Consider the following 19,887-nt stretch of genomic DNA (forward strand, 5'->3'; position numbering starts at 1 on the left):
ACTTTTCACTTCCCATTTAAGTCCACAGCTTCAGTCTCCCCAAGACCTCTTGGTTCACTCCTCATGCTCGCTGTGTTGGACTTGACTGACTCTTTTGCGTGGTTGCTTACTCGGTATTTTTTTGGAGAGGAAAGAGCCAACTCTGCTATTCTCCTGCTACTTCTTGCCAAGTGATAATTGTCCTGGTTTAAGTGAGCTAACTGCATTTGCAGCTTCAGCTCCAACCAGTTTGGCAGTTGTGGGGAAGCTTGGCTGACTCGTACTATGGCAGTAAGACACGCAAGTCAACTACTTCTGGCTGTGCATGTCGACATGAAAGCCATTTTACTGCCTCTGTATACTAACACCAGCTGATGTCCATCTGTCAAGCATCCATTGCATATCATGAGCATAGCCAATAGAAAGGTGTACATTTCAAGTTAAATGTATTACTCCCTATCAGACATCATTAACTGACGGACACTGTTTCTTCATTGGTTCTCCTTCAGTGTTTGTGAATGTATGAAGTCTTCTGCCTGTAGGCACATCCGTCTGTCCAATGGCAGCATGCCCCCTCCTACAGAACCAGTTTTTAGAAAACTTTAACATAACACAGGCATAGAGGCATTTTTTGAGCAGTCTAACCAACTGAAAGCCAACAGACCTGCCTGGCAAACAACAGCCCACTCAGCATTGAAAAAGGTTGCATCACTTGCAACTGATGTACACTACCATTTGAAAGTTTGGGGTCATTCCAAAATTTGGGGGATAAGCTCCTGTTTTGGCTGTTAAAATGACCCTAAATCAATCAGAAATACAGTATAGACATTGTTAATGTTGTCCATGACTACTGTAGCAGGACATGGCTGTTTTTAATGAAATATCTACCTAAACACAGAGGCCTACTATCAGGAACCATTCTGTGTTTCAATGGCCTGTTGAGTTTTCTAGTCTGAGTTTAACATTTTAAAAGACAAACTGATCAAAATCCTTTTGCAATTATGTTAGCACAGCTGAAAACGACTACCCTGTCCTCAGTGCACAACCGAGCAGGAGGAAAAGTGCATTAGAGTATCTAGATGCCTCAGAGGTCCTCAGCCGGCAGCTTTGTTAAATAGTACCTGCAGAACGCTTTGACAGAAGAGGTGATTTCAGGATGTTTTTTTAATTATTTTTTAAAAAGAGTGACCCAACGCACAGCTCCAAATTACGCAAGAAACATGTAGGGAAGAAGCAGTCAGCTGGTATTCTCTATATAATGGAGTGGAATGGAAATTTCTTAGTGACCCCAAGCTTTTGAACGGCAGTATATTTCAGAAACACACTTGGGAGACATTCTTCTTTAAAAGCACATCTTCATGGGTTCGTGGCGGTCTCACTCATGTGTGATTATTTTGACACATTATTATGTTGAGTCTTATGATGCTATAAAGGTAGGTCACTGCAATGCACATCGCGGAAACCTTCATAGTGTCACTTTAATGGATTTAGTCAGAGGTGTACTTTCTAGTGTTCACCATCTATGAGGGATCTAGTCCTTGTGACCTGAATCACCCAATCCTCTGCCCAGCCCAGCCCAGTCCTGCCCGGCCCAGACGGCCCACCCCTGCTGTTGCATCACTCTCATGCGGAACAGACCCGCTGTGAATGACATTAATCATCTCATCAGCCTTGCTAAAATAAAGCGATGATAATCGCCCTGTCTGGCACGGCCCATTGTTGCTCATGTCCTTATTTACTGGCTGGGTCTTCAGAGTCCTGTCTAAACAGCTGTAAGCCCAGTGCTCTGTGATTATCTGCCTGCCTTTAATTTTTTTCCTGTCTTAGCATTTTTCCTCTCTATTTTTGTTCTTTAGTTCTTTCTTTCTCTCTGTCCACTTATCTCTCTTGTAGTTGTTTCTGTTTTGTGTGTAGTAGTGCGCGCGCACGTGTGTGTGTGTGTGTGTGTGTGTGTGTGTGTGTGTGTGTGTGTGTGTGTGTGTGTGTGTGTGTGTGTGTGTGTGTGTGTGTGTGTGTGTGTCTGTCTGTGCAGTTAGGGTGGGTTGAATATAGGTGTATGGTGTGTGTCTTTGTTGTGTGCATGCAGGGCTGGATATCAGTGTTACCCTGCCATCCACACCCTGGGAGTTCTGCCATGTGATCTCGAATTAAAAAGAAAAACGGCAGAAAAAAGGAGTGGAGAGGTGGAGCAGTGGAAAGAGAGGAGAGAGGTGGGGCATGGGCTGTTTGTTTTATTCCAACCAGCATTTCCCACTTTTGTTGGGGGTAATGTTTAGCCCCGTGCCCCAACCACCAGAGTGAGTCATGCTCGTTACAGAATGTGGGGGAAGAGATATGGAGCACCAGTGAGCAAACATGGGAAGGTCTCTCACCACCGCACAAAACTCCATTACTTCATTACCTTTATTTTATACTACTCTGTTCGTGCGTGCGTGTGTGTGTGTGGTCATGTCCTGTTAAGCTTGTGTATTGTATTGTTTTGTGTGTGCGTGTGCATGTGTATGTGTGTGCAGTGTGTATATTTGTATGGGCATTAAAGACGCGTGATTGCGCTGAGTTATAAAGGTCAAAGGCATTCACCGCTGCCGCCTCCTTATCAGCACAAGACTCCGCCCCCCTCCATCCCTCCGCAGTGCCCAGTTCCCACGATGCCTTGCTGCCTCTGAGCGATTGCGGGCAGGGCTGTGGTGCGGCTCAGCAGGATGGCATAGATCACAGCCCGGATGGAGGGAAGGGGTGCCTTGCCTTGCCTTGCTCTGCCCTGCCCTGACCCTCCTGTGCCACGCATGAAGAGGGCACTGGGAGGGTGTGTCAGTAGCATTATTATATCATTATTATTACGACTACTCTACTTTTGGTTCACACACACACACACAGGTATTAGATATGAAAGTACAACTTGCCTTACAGACAAACACCTTACACATACCTGAAACACCTCCTCTCTGAAACTCCCTTAGACACACCTGCATGTGCTCATGCATCATTAGTCTATCAGGAGTTGTTTGGGAAGTCGCAGGCTGCAGCCTGTAAGAATGTAAAACAACAGTTTTTCCTCCGTCACAGAGTATCTGCCGTGTGTGTGTGTGTGTGTGTGTGTGTGTGTGTGCGCGCCCCTGCTCCTCATTTGACCTCTCTGTCCTTTTTTCTTATTGGTGGAGGATGGTCACATGTGCTTTTTGGGCTGAGTCTGTGTGTTATCCCACAGAGAAGACATGATCAAGTGCATTATTTGTATTGTTTTGATAATGATATATATCGCAAATAAAATGACAACTGTCTATTTAACTGTCTTTATAAAAAAACAAATCTTCAGGGCCCTTATAATCTAATCTGTGTCTCTTTCTCTCTGGTTTTCTCTGCAGCCAAACCATTCACCTGCAAGGTGAAGCAGATGCGTCTGCGGAGGGAGGATTTCGAGATCCTGAAGGTCATCGGCCGAGGCGCATTTGGAGAGGTATGTCTGTCATGCACTCTGCAAAATACAAAATGGCCGTGTGTCTGTGTGTTTGTACTGTATGTTTATGTGATGAGGTAACAGATACAAAGAGATGGAGATAAAGATTCCTGGTTCTATTTCCTTCTGATCCACATTCACACAAGTCCCCACCCTGACCCAGTAGTTTGTGAGACTGGGAGGTTTGGGGTTGCCAGCTTGGGGATATACCTGTTCAACAGCCTTGTGACTTTATTGAATCGTAATTTACTAAAGGGGAAAGGATAACAAGTAGCCTAGAAATCTAGACGCACCCTAGCGGCAGCAAATTACATTTGCTGCCAGGGCTAGTCTAGCAACTCTCCGTTGGCTTGTGAGCTCGAAAAATTAAACTTCTATCAGGCCAATCAAATCGCGTATAGAGTTGTTAGGCGGGCTTAACATAATGATTGATGGCAGAGTTGCAACGGTTTGGCTTGAAATCACTGCTACTTGAAAACAAATAAGATAATGTTGCTGTTGACGAACAGTGTGACACGAGTTAAGCTTTTATTAAGTTGGCAAAAGTTTGAACTAGCCAACTAGCTCCGCTGGTGGGAAACCATGGGACTCATAGCGCTGTCTTATTGCGTGCAGAGGAAATTTGAAAGACAACCGATTATCCCGCCCCTCGGACTGAGCACTGCGAACGGTGAGTGCCCAGACCCTACATTTTAATGTGGGTCTGGCTCGTCAGGCTAGATAACAAGGCATGTTAATGCCAACCTCAGCGTTCAGCGATATAATGGGCTTTGGGACCTGGAGGAGGCCCAAAGGCAGTTGAGATCCATCGTTTGAATTTGCATGAGTCTCTGTGCTCTGTATGTGTTGCTCTGTGCAAGTGTGGGTTTATGTCTGCATAGTTCAGATGGTTTTGTAGGTTAAAGTTAGCAGTTAACTCATTATTGAGCTCAACTCTGCTGCTCCTGACTATGCAATGTGGAATAAGAGAATGCTTGTCAGAGATAATCCCCAGTATTTTATAAACTGACCGCTGGTGGTGAAGGTGGCTATTAATAAAGATTGTGGATTCAGTCTTGTTAGATTTCCACATCAGTTGGTTGCTGTAATTGCTGTAATGACAGCCAAGTACTCTAAACATAAAGCATAATTAGCCTTAATCATATGGAGTTATGACAAGCCTTAACTCAACAAGATGGCTTTATTTATATCTTCTTATGAAATCTCTCTGTTTGGTTGTTCTGTAAACAGCACTACCCATCCGTTCTCTCCAAACCACCAGTGCTGCGGGGGCTGGTCTCAGGCTGGCTGAGGGGGGGCTGAGGGGTCTGGAGTCTGGGCACCACAGCGGACCCCCCAGGGCCCGTTTCTGGGGCTCTTTATGGGGGTTTGCTCCAGTGCCAGGCGTGCCCACTAGTGTGAGTGGAAACAGGCCGAGAGTGGTTCAGGCTGGTGGGTAGCTGGTGAAATGGATTCAGGGTAATAGACTGTGACTAATACAGAGGCTCTCGGCGTGTCGAACGCTGGCGCGCACTCAGGTGCAGGTGGGGTGGGCAGCCAGGCAGGCAGGCAGGCAGGCGGGTCTGTCTCTACTGGACGACCGTGGATCAGCAGGGGCAAAAGAAAATTGAGTCCCCCCTGACCCATGGGGAGCACCTGTTTGATGAGGTCAGAGTAAACCACAGCCCCCACCACCACCCACTGACTGGTTCTAGTTGTCCCAAGGCCACCACCACAAACCCCCTCCACACCCCTCCTCCAACATGGCCTGATGGGGAGATATGAGCAGGGGATTTCCACTGCGGAGAAGAATGAGTATTTAACCGGACTGTGGGAAGGAGAAGGGGAGAGAGAGAGGGAGGGAGGGAAGGAAGAAAGAAAGAAAGAGAGAGACAGATTGAGACACTGAAAGGGAGGGAAACAAAGACGAGAGAGAAAGAGAGAGAGAGAGAGAGAGAGAGATGGGGAGGAAAGAGTGAGTCAGTGAGAGAGTGAGACTGTGCTATTGCATTCTATACTGTATGTGTGTGGTGTGTGTATAGTGTGTGTGCGTGTGTATAATGTGTACACGAGAGCAGCTGTATCACAAACAGTGTTAGCGCAAAGACTGGGATCAGCAAAAGGTGCTATTGCTCTGAGATTACAGCTCAGATGACCCAGCATCTCTGCAACAACTCAGCTACAGAGGATGCCCTCAATAAAGGACTCAATTAAAACATAAAAATGGCCAATGCAGTGTTGACATATTAAAATGATGGTTATATTATCCACTATCAAAAAACACTTTCCTGAGCACGCTACACTAACTACACATAGTCCACATGAGACAGAATATTTTTCTATTTAGTTAAATAATTTAAGATAAAAGTGAATGTTGTTGAATTCTAAAGATGATCGATGTGTGTATTCATGGGAACACGAGAACATTGTGTGTGTGTGTGTGTGTGTGTGTGTGTGTTGTTTGCCGGTACTAAATCACCCAGTGGTCAGTACTGTTTGTGTGTGAGCGATGGATAAAGAGAGGGTATTAGTGGGAACTATGGAGGGAGGATCAGGGAGATATAAAAAGTGTGAGGAGGAGAGTAAAAGAAGCCACACAGAGGCACAGACATGCTTGTTTACTCCACTGAACACAAGTGAAAGCCGCAGCACTGGTGCCAATAATCTCAGTTAAGGATGTCCTCTCACTGCCTCTATCTTCCGCCCACCGCTCTCTCTCTCTCTCTGTCTCTCTCTCTCTCTCACTCTCTCTTTCTCTCCTTCCATCTCTGTCTTTCTCTCGGTCACTACAAAACATCTAGCGATGGCGTGTGTGTACGAGGGCCAGGGAGCGGGCACTGCTCAGTGGTTTGGGTTTGTTTACTACTCGGGAAAGGAGGAGGGAGAGAGGAACACGGAGCTAAAAATTGGCACTTGTTCTCATGTGAATGGCCCGAGGTCAAAGATCCGTTTCAGTCTAACAGGTTTACACACACAGACTGGAACAGCGGTCAGTGCTCCTCTCCAAGGGCTCCCGGGCTGCTGTGATGTGTTAGTGTGTGCGGATAGTTCACGCTTTTGCTTGGCTATTTGACTGCACATTGTAATATCTTGGCAAATGGACATAATTCAAGTCCTTCTCTCTCTGTGTCATGCAATAATACTAAAACTAAGGACGTTTATGAGAACCCTATATATTGGGTTGCTGGGGTGCAGTGCATTGGTAAAGGATCATTTGATATTGTTGTGATTTGAGTACCTACCATTTCCAGGTGGAGAACTTGACCTTATTCCCATATGCTACCCCACCATACCACAGCCATAACTAACCCAGGGTTCACACCACACAGGTCATGGAATTTCTGGAATATCATGGCATTTTATTAAAGTCTATTCCAGACATAGAAAGTCAGGGAATTTCGGGGATTTTGTTATAGCATAATGTACTTGCCAAATTATATTCAAACAAATATATTTCCACACAGTATTGGTGTTTATTGTGGCATTAGCTTTTTCCATTACTGCTTGCTTGAGTGGTTGTGGCTTGCTCTACTTTGTTTATTCAATGGCCATTTATTCATTTCCCTCTCTAAAAAAGATTCAAGAGTGCTGTGCTGCTCAGAACCCAAGCGGTATATTCTACCATTCATTATATAATAGGTCATGGAAATTTAGGTTTGTTTGTTAGGGAAACTCCGGGAAAGTTCATGGAATTTTACATTTGAAATAGAGTGGGCACCCTGCTAACCATGGTTAAGCCATATAGTATGGGGGGCCTATGTGTCTAATTTGGGGGCTTGTGGGATTCGCATGTTCATTTTTGGAGAGTATTATATCTTTGTTCTAGGGGTTCTTAAGAGTAAAAAAAACATGTCTCCATTTTTTTTAAGGTTTTGAAGGACCCAAATCAAAGGTCAAATTCAGTGAAGGTCAAATTTGGTGTTTTGTCCATAAACCTCACATTGCTGGTATTATAACATAGGGTTTGGTGCCAAAAAGCAAAGATATTCTACAAGGTAGAATGTGTGCAAAAGTGGACCACATAAACAATACAACATTAAACATTTTTAGGCTGATGATTGATCTCTTTAACAAGAAATTGTGCCTAAAATTATCAAAATTGTCTGGTTAAAAAAATAATACTTCAATATCAATTTATGCCTATTAGTGTGCTTGAGTGTAGGCCTAGCCTGCTCTGCCAGTTCTTGTCTACACCCATTCATAGCACAAAGTGCAGAGATCTCTGTTAAATCAAGTTTTTTACATAGCTAGTATCAGCTGAAGTCTGTAAGGCCTTCCGTAGGGTAAAAGGATCATCTTCTGAACCTGCAGCAACACCTCAAACACCTCAAGTCGATCTAGAGGGACTTTGTACACTTGTTCAACAGCAGCTGCTGCCAGCATAGATAAGACACAATTGATCTTCATGAGGTGTCCTCTTTCAATGCAGGCAACCAACCAAGAGATATTAGTAATATTTTGAAGTCAATGACTTTTAACAGGTAGCAGAGGTGCTAGGATGGGGGAAATATGTTCATATTTTTTGTGTGTGTGAGCAGCTGCATTTTGTATAAGCTGTAAGCTCTTTAGACAGGTATTATTACAGCCAGCCTAACAGCATTGCAATAGTCTATCCTTGAGGTGACAAAAGCATGGATTATTTTCTCGGCATCTGGTAAAGATAAGGACTTCCTTATCTTTGAAATGTTCCTTAAATGGTAAAATGAAGTTCTGGTGATCTGTTTTATGTGATTATTTAGTGCTAGGTCCTGGTCAAATTAACTCCTAGGTTTTTAACACTTGTGGATGAGGTCAGTGGAAGATCACTATATGTAGCCTGTGATGTGGATAGGATATCCCTCATATTTTTAGAACCTAAAACCTTGACTTCTGTTTTATCTGAGTTCAAAAGCAGGACATTATTCATCATCCATGTCTTTATATCTCTTATACATGTGTCAAGTTTGGCTAATGGGGTTAATTCATCAGGTTTTATGGAGAGGTATAGTTGTGTATCATCTGCGTATCTGTGTATCATATGTGTCAACAGGGGCCCCAGTACTGAGCCTTGAGGCACTCCATATTTTACCATAATCTGGGTAGATGGTTTATTATGGACCTGTACAAATTGTTGACGGTTAGGAAGGTATGATCTAAACCAAGCGAGTGCTGAGTCTGATTCCTATCAAATTTTCAAGCCTAAGTAGTATGTCATGGTCTATGGTGTCAAAGGCAGCGCTGAGGTCCAGGAGGACCAGTATTGATACAAGGCTAGGTTTTTTGAGGGAGGGCTTAATAACAGATGTCTTAAACGACTGCGGTACATGCCCTGATAGCATTGAATTATTTATAATAAAGACCAAAACATTATCCAGGAAGGGGAGAGCAGTCTTAAGAAGGTGTGTAGGAATAGGGTCTAGTAGACTAGTAGATTTTGATGAGGAAATTGTGGAGGTGAGATCTAATGTTGTGTATATGTAAATGAATTAAATGTTGTTTGAGGTCTCATCTGTGATTCTGTTATGTTTTTGCTATCTTTCAGCAATGGAGTATGTGTATTTGGTGAAACTGATTGGTTATTGATCTTATCTCTAATTGTTTGACATACAATCATAATACTGACATACAATCATACTGTTGAAAATAACTGTTTTGTGAACTTTATTCAACATAGCCAGTGATTTAGGCGAAATCTATGGTGTTAATTACAGTGAAATACAATTTTAAAAAAATAGGGTTGAAACAGGTAAAAAGAAAATGGAGACATCATTTTTCTCCATGTTCAATGACCTCTAAAGACAGTCCAACCACTCTCCAAAAATTAACATTTCAAACCCACAGAAACCATATAGGCCCCCTGACTAACATCTTATCTCACTAAATAACCTCTCATTATTGCTTCTGGATGGCAGGTTAAAACAGCATCATTAGGATAAAACAGGATCTCATAGTCTTATGGTATACGTTTTGGAAATTGCTCTGGATGCCACTCCTTTGCTTTTTAGGGGGCGACTGCTCTCTAGTTCTAAGGTTATTCTCTCTCCCTAAGACTTAACGAGTGTGTCGTTGTTTTGTTGTTGTTTCTGCCCAGGTTGCCGTAGTGAAGGTGAAGAACACAGACAAGGTGTTTGCCATGAAGATCCTCAACAAGTGGGAGATGTTGAAGAGAGCTGAGGTGTGTATGTAGCACCACCTCCACCACCACCACCACCACTGGGGGCAGCCATGGCCTACTGGTTAGCACTTCGGACCTGTAACCGGAGGGTTGCCGGTTCGAACCCCGACCAGTAGGCACGGCTGAAGTGCCCTTGAGCAAGGCACCTAACCCCTCACTGTCCCTGACGCTGTTGATGCAGGCAGCTCACTGCGCCGGGATTAGTGTGTGCTTCACCTCACTGTGTGTTCACTGTGTGCTGAGTGTGTTTCACTAATTCACGGATTGGGATACCAGAGACCAAATTTCCCTTTCCCCTCATGGGATCAAAAGAGTATATATACTATACTTATACTATCACTCTGTCCAGGAGCCTGAATCAGACCCCAGTACTCTCAGGCAGTGGGTTTATCCCCCCTTTCTGTGGGGGGATTCCTGCAAATCTGCATGGAGCTGGGCTACACATGGAAATGTACTCTACTCCATGCAATTGTCACCTACGCACTTCTGTGTGTGCTTTGTACGTCAGTGTGAAAGCTTCTAGTTCAGCTCAGGTGTGTTTTTGTTAATGCTCCGTATCCACATTGTGTGCTCTGTAGACGGCGTGCTTCCGTGAGGAGAGGGACGTGCTGGTCAATGGAGACTGCCAGTGGATCACCACCCTGCACTACGCCTTTCAGGACGAGAACAACCTGGTGAGTTCTACACGTACACCAACACTGACACAAGGCAACTGTGGCTGGAGAGCGCCATTCTATGCTTGTTCTGATGGGTCTCCTCTTCCCCATCCACACACACACACAAACACACAACTTATCCCACATCAACTGAGCCATGAGCCACCTCACAATGAACACATATTTGTACACACGAGATTTGTACACAAGACATTTATGCTCCACACAAATCCTCCTTATTCAGAACAAAAAAACAAGGCGTGGTTGACCACAGGTATGATTTAGGATGCCCACTATACACCAGGGAAATTGATCAGTAAACAAGTTTTACAAGGTCATATTCTATCTCTGACATTCTTTTTGTTTCATTTTGTCTCTCCTAACTCTATTTCTTTCTCTCTCTCTCTCTCTCTCTCTCTCTCTCTCTCTCTCTCTCCCCCCCTCTCTGTCCTTTTCCCCTCCAGTACTTGGTGATGGACTATTATGTGGGTGGAGACCTGCTGACTCTGCTCAGTAAGTTCGAGGACCGGCTGCCAGAGGACATGTCCAAGTTCTACCTGGCCGAGATGGTGCTGGCCATCCACTCCGTCCACCAGCTGCACTACGTCCACAGGTGAGACACAGTCCCTCCCCCAGCTCACAGTGCAGCCAATCAGCAAGGCCTGATGTGAGACAGTCCCTCCCCCAGCTCACAGTGCAGCCAATCAGCAAGGCCTGATGTGAGACAGTCCCTCCCCCAGCTCACAGTGGAGCCAATTAGCAAGGCCTTGTATGAGAGTCCCTCCCCAAGTCAATGGCCTAGCCAATTAGCAAGGCCTCTGTAAATAAACAGAGTATAAGGCCCACATTTACTGTTAACGGGGGCAGCCATCTTGGTAATTCAAACACGTTGTACTCTGGTTTGTTCGAACTGACGAGTCGTGGTAGAACTTACAGAAGGCATTCCCTGGATGTTTTTTTGGCCAGTTTGAACTTTGAACTGGTGAAAACAGCTCAGAAAACGACTTGAACGGACAAATAGAATGCAGCAGTATTGATTGTTAGCCACTTTACAGTTTAAAGATCAAGGCAAGGCAAGATATTAGTGATGTCCCATCTGCTGAAGGTGCCTTTGAAAATAAACTGTTACTTAAGTATAGTATAGTAAGTATATATACTTTTTTTGATCCCGTGAGGGAAATTTGGTCTCTGCATTTAACCCAATCGGTGAATTAGTGAAACACAAACAGCACACAGTGTACACACAGTGAGGTGAAGCACACACTAATCCCGGCGCAGTGAGCTGACTGCTACAATGGCGGCGCTCGGGGAGCAGTGAGGGGTTAGGTGACTTGCTCAAGGGCACTTCAGCCGCAGCCCACTGGTCGGGGCTCGAACCGGCAACCCTCCGGTTACAAGTCCAGAGTGCTAACCAGTGGGCCACGGCTGCCCCTCACTTTGGAGTTAAAAATAGTAGTGTTCTGCACAAACCCGTCACTACCATACCTGCACACTTTGCGAAAGCACCTAGGCTGTTATGTAATGACACAAGCTATAATTTTCCCATATTATCCTCAGAGCCATGGTTTTTCAGATTGTACATATTTCCCTGTCAGCCACAAACATAAACCAGTATGTATACTTATTCATTGTGATTATCGAAGAACAACTGACTAGCATCACACTGGCGTAAATTAACTGCCTTAATACAATGGAATGTTCTTTCAACCTTAGCTGAACATTTGACGGCTATCACATGTGGTAATGTACAATACAGTGGTGCGGTTTCGTTTTCTGGACACATAGCTTCATTGACAACAGGCGACTGTGGCTTTTGGAGCCGCCATTCTGGCTCAAGTGGAGCCAGACGACACGGCCACCCCCGCCCATATGCTACTTTGGCTATGCTACTTCAACCCCCTAACCTCCCCCCACACACACACACAACCCAGACCCAACCCCAGGAAGTGGGTTGTGCTGCTGGTTTGCATGCATAATGAAAGGGAGTAGTGGTGCCCAGCCCCCAGGGGTGGATGAGCTGGTGTTCCCCAATGAGGGGGCTGGGCCCTGGGCGTGGGCTGCCTGCCTGCCTCCCTGCCTGCCTGCCTGCCTCGGCCTCATGGATCCCAGAGGGGGGGAGAGCAGACACACAGCCTATTCTGGGCCTGCGTAATTGCATGCTATCCCTACGGGAGTGGGTGGAGTATGTGTGTGTGTATGAGAGATAGAGAGGGAGAGAGGGAGAGAGGGAGAGAGAGAGAAAGAGAGAAAGAGAGAGAGAGTAGGAATGCGTGGCTGTGGAGGGGTGTGTTTGCTAGCATGAGTATGTGTGTGGTTGTATGTCTTTGTGTCTGTATCATTGTGTTGAAGATTATTGATGTGTCTATATGTAAGGGTGTTGTGCTTGAATGTTGAGGACTGGGAGTTTGTGTTTATGTCAAGCAGATACTGTATGTGTCTATTTATGTCCAAACATGTGTGAGTCTTTGTGTTGAGGAATGTGTGTGTGTGTGTTTGGACTTTGCCTTGTCTGTCATGGAGTTGTCATGTACTGTATGTTCACTAGTCTGAGTTCATGTGTATATAGTATAGTTCTTGAATTTCCCCTAGGGATCAATAAAGTATATCTATCTAGTAATAGTGATAGTGTTGGATGCACGCGTGTGTGTGTGTGTGTGTTGGTGAGTGGATGGGGGTTGGTGGTGTTTGTCTCAGAGACTAATGATGGGGTAGGGGGTGTGGTCAGTTGCTACCTCATGGGAGAACATTGGCAAGCCTGCTGCATTTGAGGGTGGGGGACACATCAAGGGCGGGCCTTTCAGAGGAAGTATATGACTGTGTGCGGGTGTGTGTGCATGTCTCTATCTGTGTGTTTGTGTGTGTGTGTGTGTGTGTGTGTGTGTGTGTGTGTGTTGGTCTGTCCTTCCATTCTCATTTCATGCACAAAACCCAGAAACTGTGTTGGGAGAAATATTATCCTCAATTGATCAATGATTATCCACCACACCGTGCCATCACATTCTTCTTGTTTTCACCTCTGTCTGTCTGTCTGTCTGTCTGTCTGCCTGCCTCTTCCCCTGTCTCTGTCTCTCTCTCTGTCTGTCTGCCTTTTCCCCTGTCTCTCTCTCTCTGTCTGTCTCTCTGCCTCTTCCCCTGTCTCTGTATTTACATTTCCATGTATTCATTGAGCAGACACTGCTGTCCAAGGTGACTTGCATATGTCCACTATATTACAAGGGATTACATTCTCCCCGGAGCAACTTGGGGCATGTTGCTCAAGGTTGCACAACGGTGGAAGCTGGGAATTGAACCCACAACTTTCAGGCTACTGTTTGAAAGTTTGTGGGTAGCCCGTCCTTAACCACTACACTACCACTGGCCATTTTATGTGTGCATGTGTGAAAAAGATGAGGGAGAACATGAGCAAAAGGGCTTCTCATTTATCACAGCAGTCTGTTATCTAGGCCCATGCCCTGTGGTGTGACCAGTTTAGTGCAAGACACACAGTAAGTGACTTTGACTGCATGTATGTGTGAAAGAGAGAGACAGCATGTTGATGCATCATACGAGAGATGAGAGATATGCACAGTTCTGTATAGTAGTCTAGACTTACTCAGATACATCCTGCAAGGTCACATGTTAGCTGTAGTCAACTACAATGTCCATCATTCACAAACTTGTCACACAATTTTTTAATCTCACATCTGAGTGTATATCAGTCAACATTATAAGAGATTATTTTTCTTCTTGAAAACATGTTATTGTGTACTAGTTTGGCAGAAGAGGCTCTATCTGTTATATTGCTGGAACACTGAGCCATGAATCCACTGGTAGAGAATAATTATTTGTGATAATAATTAGGTTTAATCCTCAATTCATTTGGATTGGAAGTATTTTTTTTTTAAATCAAACGTTTTTGTATTTATGTTTCTAACAAGCTGGCAGTGTGTTAATGCAAATCTGGTTGCAATATGGCTGTTTATGCAGAATTTCTCATTTGTCTTGAAAAGCTGTTACCATATGCTTCGATAATTGATGGCCTTGAAGTTATAACCCCAGTAGTACATCAATTAAAGTGTCCATCTCAAAGCATAGTTGTCACAGATGTGTGAAAATGGGTTCCACCCATCTCCACTGGGACAAAAGGAAAAATAAGGTGGACACAGTTTAGTCTCTTAAATAAATTAGATGAATAGTGTGTGTGTGTGTGTGTGTGTGTGTGTGTGTGTTTTTTTGTGTGTGCGTGTGCCTTGTCATATAGGTGTGTTGTTTCATGTATGCCTGTGGAACGTCATTCCTGGACACTGAGTGTTAAGTGATGTGAACTGCAGCAGTCAGCTGTGTGTGTGTGTGTGTGTGTGTGTGTGTGTGTCACCTCTGCCCAGGCTCCAAAACAGTATTGCAGCACAGGATACCCATCTGTAGAGATAGAGCTCTCTCTCTCTCTCTCTCTCTGTCTATGTATTTATGTATTAACTGTGTGTATATGTGCACATAGCTATTGATCAGTCACATGTCTCTTTTATTATTGATCTGTGAGGAGATCTGGGGTTAAGGGACAACCCACCCTCCTGACTGAGGCAACTAAGAGGCCCACCTAGAGAGGGAAAGAGCATTATGGAGAGAAAGAGGCCCATCTAGAGAGGGCAGAAGCAGTATGGAGAGATAGAGGCCGGCTGATGGGGCGATAGAGTGCTGAAGAATGAGAGAGGGAGAGAGAGAGAGAGAAATGACCTTTCCTTTGGCTACATTCAGTGACTCAGCTCCTTCAGGCCTTGCATCAGACAGTACTGGAGCATCTATGATCCAAACACATAGGCTACAATGACAGACTTTTATGTTGTGTATGTGTGTGTGTATTTGTGTGTAGGCTAGGTGTGTGTGTCAGTGTGTGTTTCCCTGACCACGCATATGATCTCTGCCAGACTGGATTGCTCAGTCCATGCACGCTGTAGTCTTAAGAAGCAGAGTGGCTGCGAATAGGGGGAGGTAATCTCTTCTTAAGACTGCTGTATCCATCTGGGCAAGCCATCTGCTCTGACTGACCTACACACTTGAAAGAGAGAGAGAGAGGAAGGGAGAGAGAGTTGGAAAGGGAGAGAGACAGTCATTATCTCCTTAGTTTATTTGCATAGGTATACATGTCAAAGGTCATGATGTATTCATCTGTGTATGGAAGAAAGGTCTACTTCACATTGATCAAAGCTTTAGTTATTTAAGATAATACATTTTGTACCAAAGACAAACATAAACCAACATGTATCCATGTATTTGGGGTTAACAAAAGTTTAATATAACTACATAACTACCATGTGTCCTACCTTCTGCGCAGGGCCTACACCCTCAGTTAGCCGCTAGCTCACCGCTACAGTTAGCTGTTAGCCCCAGTGTGGCCTGTTACACTTAACAAGGGAGATCTCTGGAAGCTAGCCAGTGAGATAGCCTCAGGTGCTAAGCTAACTGGCGGGCCTGTGGGAAAGCCCTGTGTGATTTCTGATCTGGCGTATTAGCGGCTCAGTGTTTCACTAGTGGCTAATTGGTTTAGTGAGGGGGAACCGCTGCCACTGGGTGTCTGGATGTTTGTGGGCGACAACCCAGAGGAGGGGGGAGGTGGAAGCGTAGCTTCAGCCAATCAGAGCAGTCTTTGAGGTAAACAGAAGGCAAGAGTTAGAGGAATCAGAAGGCTGAAGCACAGGGTCAGGAGGGGAGAGGAATGTGGAAGAAGAAGTGCATGATTGATGGGAGTGTGAGTTCTTTTCTAATTTTATTTATTTTGAATGAGTATGATTGACCTGGAAAATCCACATCCACAACACTACACACAGCACCCACACACACACACACACACACACACACACACACACACGCACACCCCTCCTCTCCTCCTCTTTTCCTCTGAATGATTTTGCCTGGGTCTTTATGAGAAATCAGTAGAAAACTCCCTCAGGTTCGTGTCAGACTCCCTGCTGAAGTAGGCGGGTTTCATTACAGATGCTAGCAGAGATAGCAGCGCTGCAGATCTCCATCAAGCAGCTGGCCAGTGGAATGTGTGCTGCTTTTGGCTGTGAAAGATCACCATACTGTGGCGTTCACACAGCAAGACATCAGATAAGGCAGATCATAAGAGAAAGAGGGATCAGTCTGGTCTGCCAACTCCTCGATGCTAAGTGCATGTACACACACACACACACACACACACACACACACACACACACACACACACACACACACACACACACACACACACACCCATAAGCACACGTCAAACATCCTTCTCAACTTGCACTGCTAATCAACAGCTTTTCAAGACCTCTGCTCATGCCAGCTAAGACCAGGCATTCCAGAGAGGCACACACACACATTCTGTTGACATGCACATGCACGTTCTCAATCAAGCAGACACACACACACACTCGCACACAAATGCTGATCTGTGTCTGTCTGTGTGTGTCCGTATGTGTGACTTTGTATGTTATGTGTGTGTGTACGCGCATTTGAGTGAGTATGAGGCTCTTCATGTAGAAAAGATTGTGTGTGTGTGTGTGTGTGTGTGTGTGTGCGCGTGCGTGCGTGTGTGTGTTCACAGGAGTGTGGAGAGAGAGAGAGGATGGAATGTTATGTGGAATCATGTGATATGCTGCAAGAGCTCACTGTAGTACTGATGACTTGAAAGGATGCGCAAATTAGATCAGAGGAAGTGAGATCGCAGGGAGCAGGCTGACTGGACGGCCAATCAGGTTTTCTCGTCTGTGGGTGTACTGGGTCTCATTTCTGTTACTGACCTTTGACCCTGACATTTGCACTGTGTCCCCAGTGGAGGTCAAACTTTGATGAAAGAGTCAGCCAGGGAAGCTGCCCATGACTCACACCTGTTAAGATGGCATGGACCTCCCAGGTTCAGGGGTGTGTGTGTCTGTCTGTGTGTGTGTCTGTCTGTGTGTGTGTCTGTCTGTGTGTCTGTCTGTGTGTCTGTCTGTGTGTCTGTGTGTGTGTGTGTGTGTGTGTGTGTGTGTCCTGTATGCATTTGCCTGTTTGTGAACTTGGGTTTGCATGCTTGAGAGCTTTGTTTTCAGTCGGGCAAGTTAGTGCCTGGGTGTGTGAGAGAATTAAATGTGTGAAGGGTGTGTGTGTGTTTGTTTGGGAGAAAAAGTACACACACATTACGGTACTTTATGGTTTTGTATAATCAAGAAAGAATGAAAATACAATGAGATCACTAACATTCCATTACACTCAGATTTGCGAAAGTGGGTACGTGTATGAAGGAGTGTGTGTGTGTGTGTGTGTGTGTGTGTGTGTGTGTGTGTGTGTGTGTGTGTGTGTGTGTGTGTGTGTGTGTGTGTGTGTGTGTGTGTGTGTGTGTGTGCGCGTGCCCATTTGAAACAAAACCTGGTAGCTGTTATGAAAGCACTAGCTCTTGACAGCTGATCAGGCATGTGTCGAGCCCACACACACACACACCCATACGCATGTGACGAGTCAGGTTCGAGAGGTAGTGTAAACTCCACACTTTCACTGCAGGCCCTCCCTGTGAATCACCTGTCACACCCAGTCACCTTTTCACCACCATCAACACCAACAACAGCCTCTGAGTTGAGTCATGACCAACTCCATTGTCTTGCTGTGAATTAAGTGTCAGCTTTGAGCTTTGTTGTGAGAAGGCTTGACTAATAGTGCAAGTATTATCAAAGTTGGGAATATCACATTTTTCTTTTTTCCTTTGTTCTTTGAATCATTTGTTTCTTTCATCTATGTGCCGTTCCAGTGTGGAGTACATGAGGCCTTTGTCTCAGGGACTGGGCTGGGCCTAGCAAACGTGGAGAGCCATTGTGGATGTGGAAGTTCTAATGTTGATCCAGAGCTAGAAATAAGAGTTGTTTTTATGTTTGTCTGTTTCAGGGATATCAAGCCAGACAACATCCTGATGGACGTGAATGGTCACATACGATTGGCCGATTTTGGCTCCTGCCTCAAGCTTATGGACGATGGAACTGTGAGTTCAGAACTCTCTTTTAAAACAAGCACACAAGCAAACACAAATATACCCGCACATAAAGGTGCAAATACACAAATACACCCACACATAAAGGTGCAAACACACACATACACAAATACATCCACACATAAAGGTGCAAACACACACATACACAAATACATCCACACATAAAGGTGCAAACACACACATACACAAATACACCCACACATAAAGGTGCAAACACACACATACACAAATACACCCACACATAAAGGTGCAAACACACACATATACACCAAAAAAAACCCCACATAATTACTTAAAAAAAAAGTAGTCATGGCTTCCATTTTCCACAAACAAAGCCTAACTCCGCGGCCACTGTTACTCCATGTCCACCATCTCAGGTGCAGTCCTCGGTTGCGGTGGGCACGCCGGACTACATCTCCCCTGAGATCCTGCAGGCCATGGAGGACGGGAAGGGCAAGTACGGGCCCGAGTGTGACTGGTGGTCCCTGGGCGTGTGCATGTACGAGATGCTCTACGGAGAGACGCCCTTCTACGCAGAGTCCCTAGTGGAGACCTACGGCAAGATCATGAACCACAAGGTCCGCAGAGTTCACCAGAGTTCACTACATGAGTGCATGTCCTTAACCAAGCAAACACTCACTGCATGTCTTACCATACAATTGTGTTAATGGGTCATTTTAGATTAGATTAGATTAGATTCAACTTTATTGTCATTTAGCAGAGTACAGGTACAGAGCCAATGAAATGCAGTTGACATCCAATCAGAAGTGCAAAGAAGCATTAAATACCAAGTGCATATCTTAATACTCTTATATCTTAATACTCTTCTCTGATTGGCTCCTCGCTAACTACCCACCGTTGTCAGGTCCAAAGAAAGTAGTACAACAATTTTTTTTTTTAACGTTTTTGGGGCTTCTATGCCTCCAATGCAGTGGAGAGTGACAGGGAGCGAGTGGGAGAGAGAGTCAGGGCGGGAGCAGGAAAGGAGCACGGGGCGGGACTCAAACCCGGGCCGCCGGCGCCCAGCGCAGGCACCCCAGCCAGCCGCGCCACGGCCGGGGACAAGTAGTACAGCAAATTGCTCTAAACAGGTTTTTTTGAAGGAGGAAACTCCAACTGTTCCAAACGGCTTTTTTTTTTGGCAGAGGAAACCCCACTCTGCTGTGTGTCATGGAGTTCTTTGCCTCCGCCTTGTCCATTAATTCCATACACCTCGGTGGCAGTTAACCCTCACAAATACCATTATAATCTACCCTTTTGTTATATCACCGGCATAAACCATATTCACAGGAAGTCAGTGAAGGTTATATGTTCCTTCAAGTTTATTCACCCGACACTTGCTCTACTGGATCAACACATCTGTGTTGATTTGGATTAAGATGTAATACTGTAATGTGTGGGAGCTAATGATGCAGAAATAGTATAGTATAGTATAGTATAGTATAGTATATATAGTCTTTTGATCCCATGAGGGAAATTTGGTCTCTGCATTTATCCCAATCCGTGAATTAATGAAACACACTCAGCACACAGTAAACACACAGTGAGGTGAAGCACACATTAATCCCGGCGCAGTGAGCTGCCTGCATCAACAGCGGTGCTCGGAGAGCAGTGAGGGGTTAGGTGCCTTGCTCAAGGGACCAATAATGTGTCTTTGAATGGAACTTGGACATGATTGGAA

General features: G+C 45.1%; 1 protein-coding gene across 12 annotated transcripts in view; it reads left to right on the forward strand.

Annotated features, from left to right (window-relative positions):
- The window catches only part of cdc42bpab (CDC42 binding protein kinase alpha (DMPK-like) b), a 68,947-nt gene that overhangs the window by 12,599 nt on the left and 36,461 nt on the right, over positions 1–19,887 (forward strand). For all 12 annotated transcript variants that reach the window (XM_048249762.1, XM_048249763.1, XM_048249769.1 and 9 more), the window contains exons 2-7: positions 3,345–3,436; positions 9,486–9,569; positions 10,148–10,243; positions 10,690–10,838; positions 18,104–18,197; positions 18,584–18,784. In XM_048249762.1, coding sequence (XP_048105719.1) covers positions 3,345–3,436; positions 9,486–9,569; positions 10,148–10,243; positions 10,690–10,838; positions 18,104–18,197; positions 18,584–18,784 — 716 coding nt within the window. The remainder of the gene's footprint in view (positions 1–3,344; positions 3,437–9,485; positions 9,570–10,147; positions 10,244–10,689; positions 10,839–18,103; positions 18,198–18,583; positions 18,785–19,887) is intronic.

Source organism: Alosa alosa, chromosome 8 (assembly GCF_017589495.1).
Source record: "Alosa alosa isolate M-15738 ecotype Scorff River chromosome 8, AALO_Geno_1.1, whole genome shotgun sequence".
Taxonomy (NCBI): Eukaryota; Metazoa; Chordata; class Actinopteri; order Clupeiformes; family Clupeidae; genus Alosa; species Alosa alosa.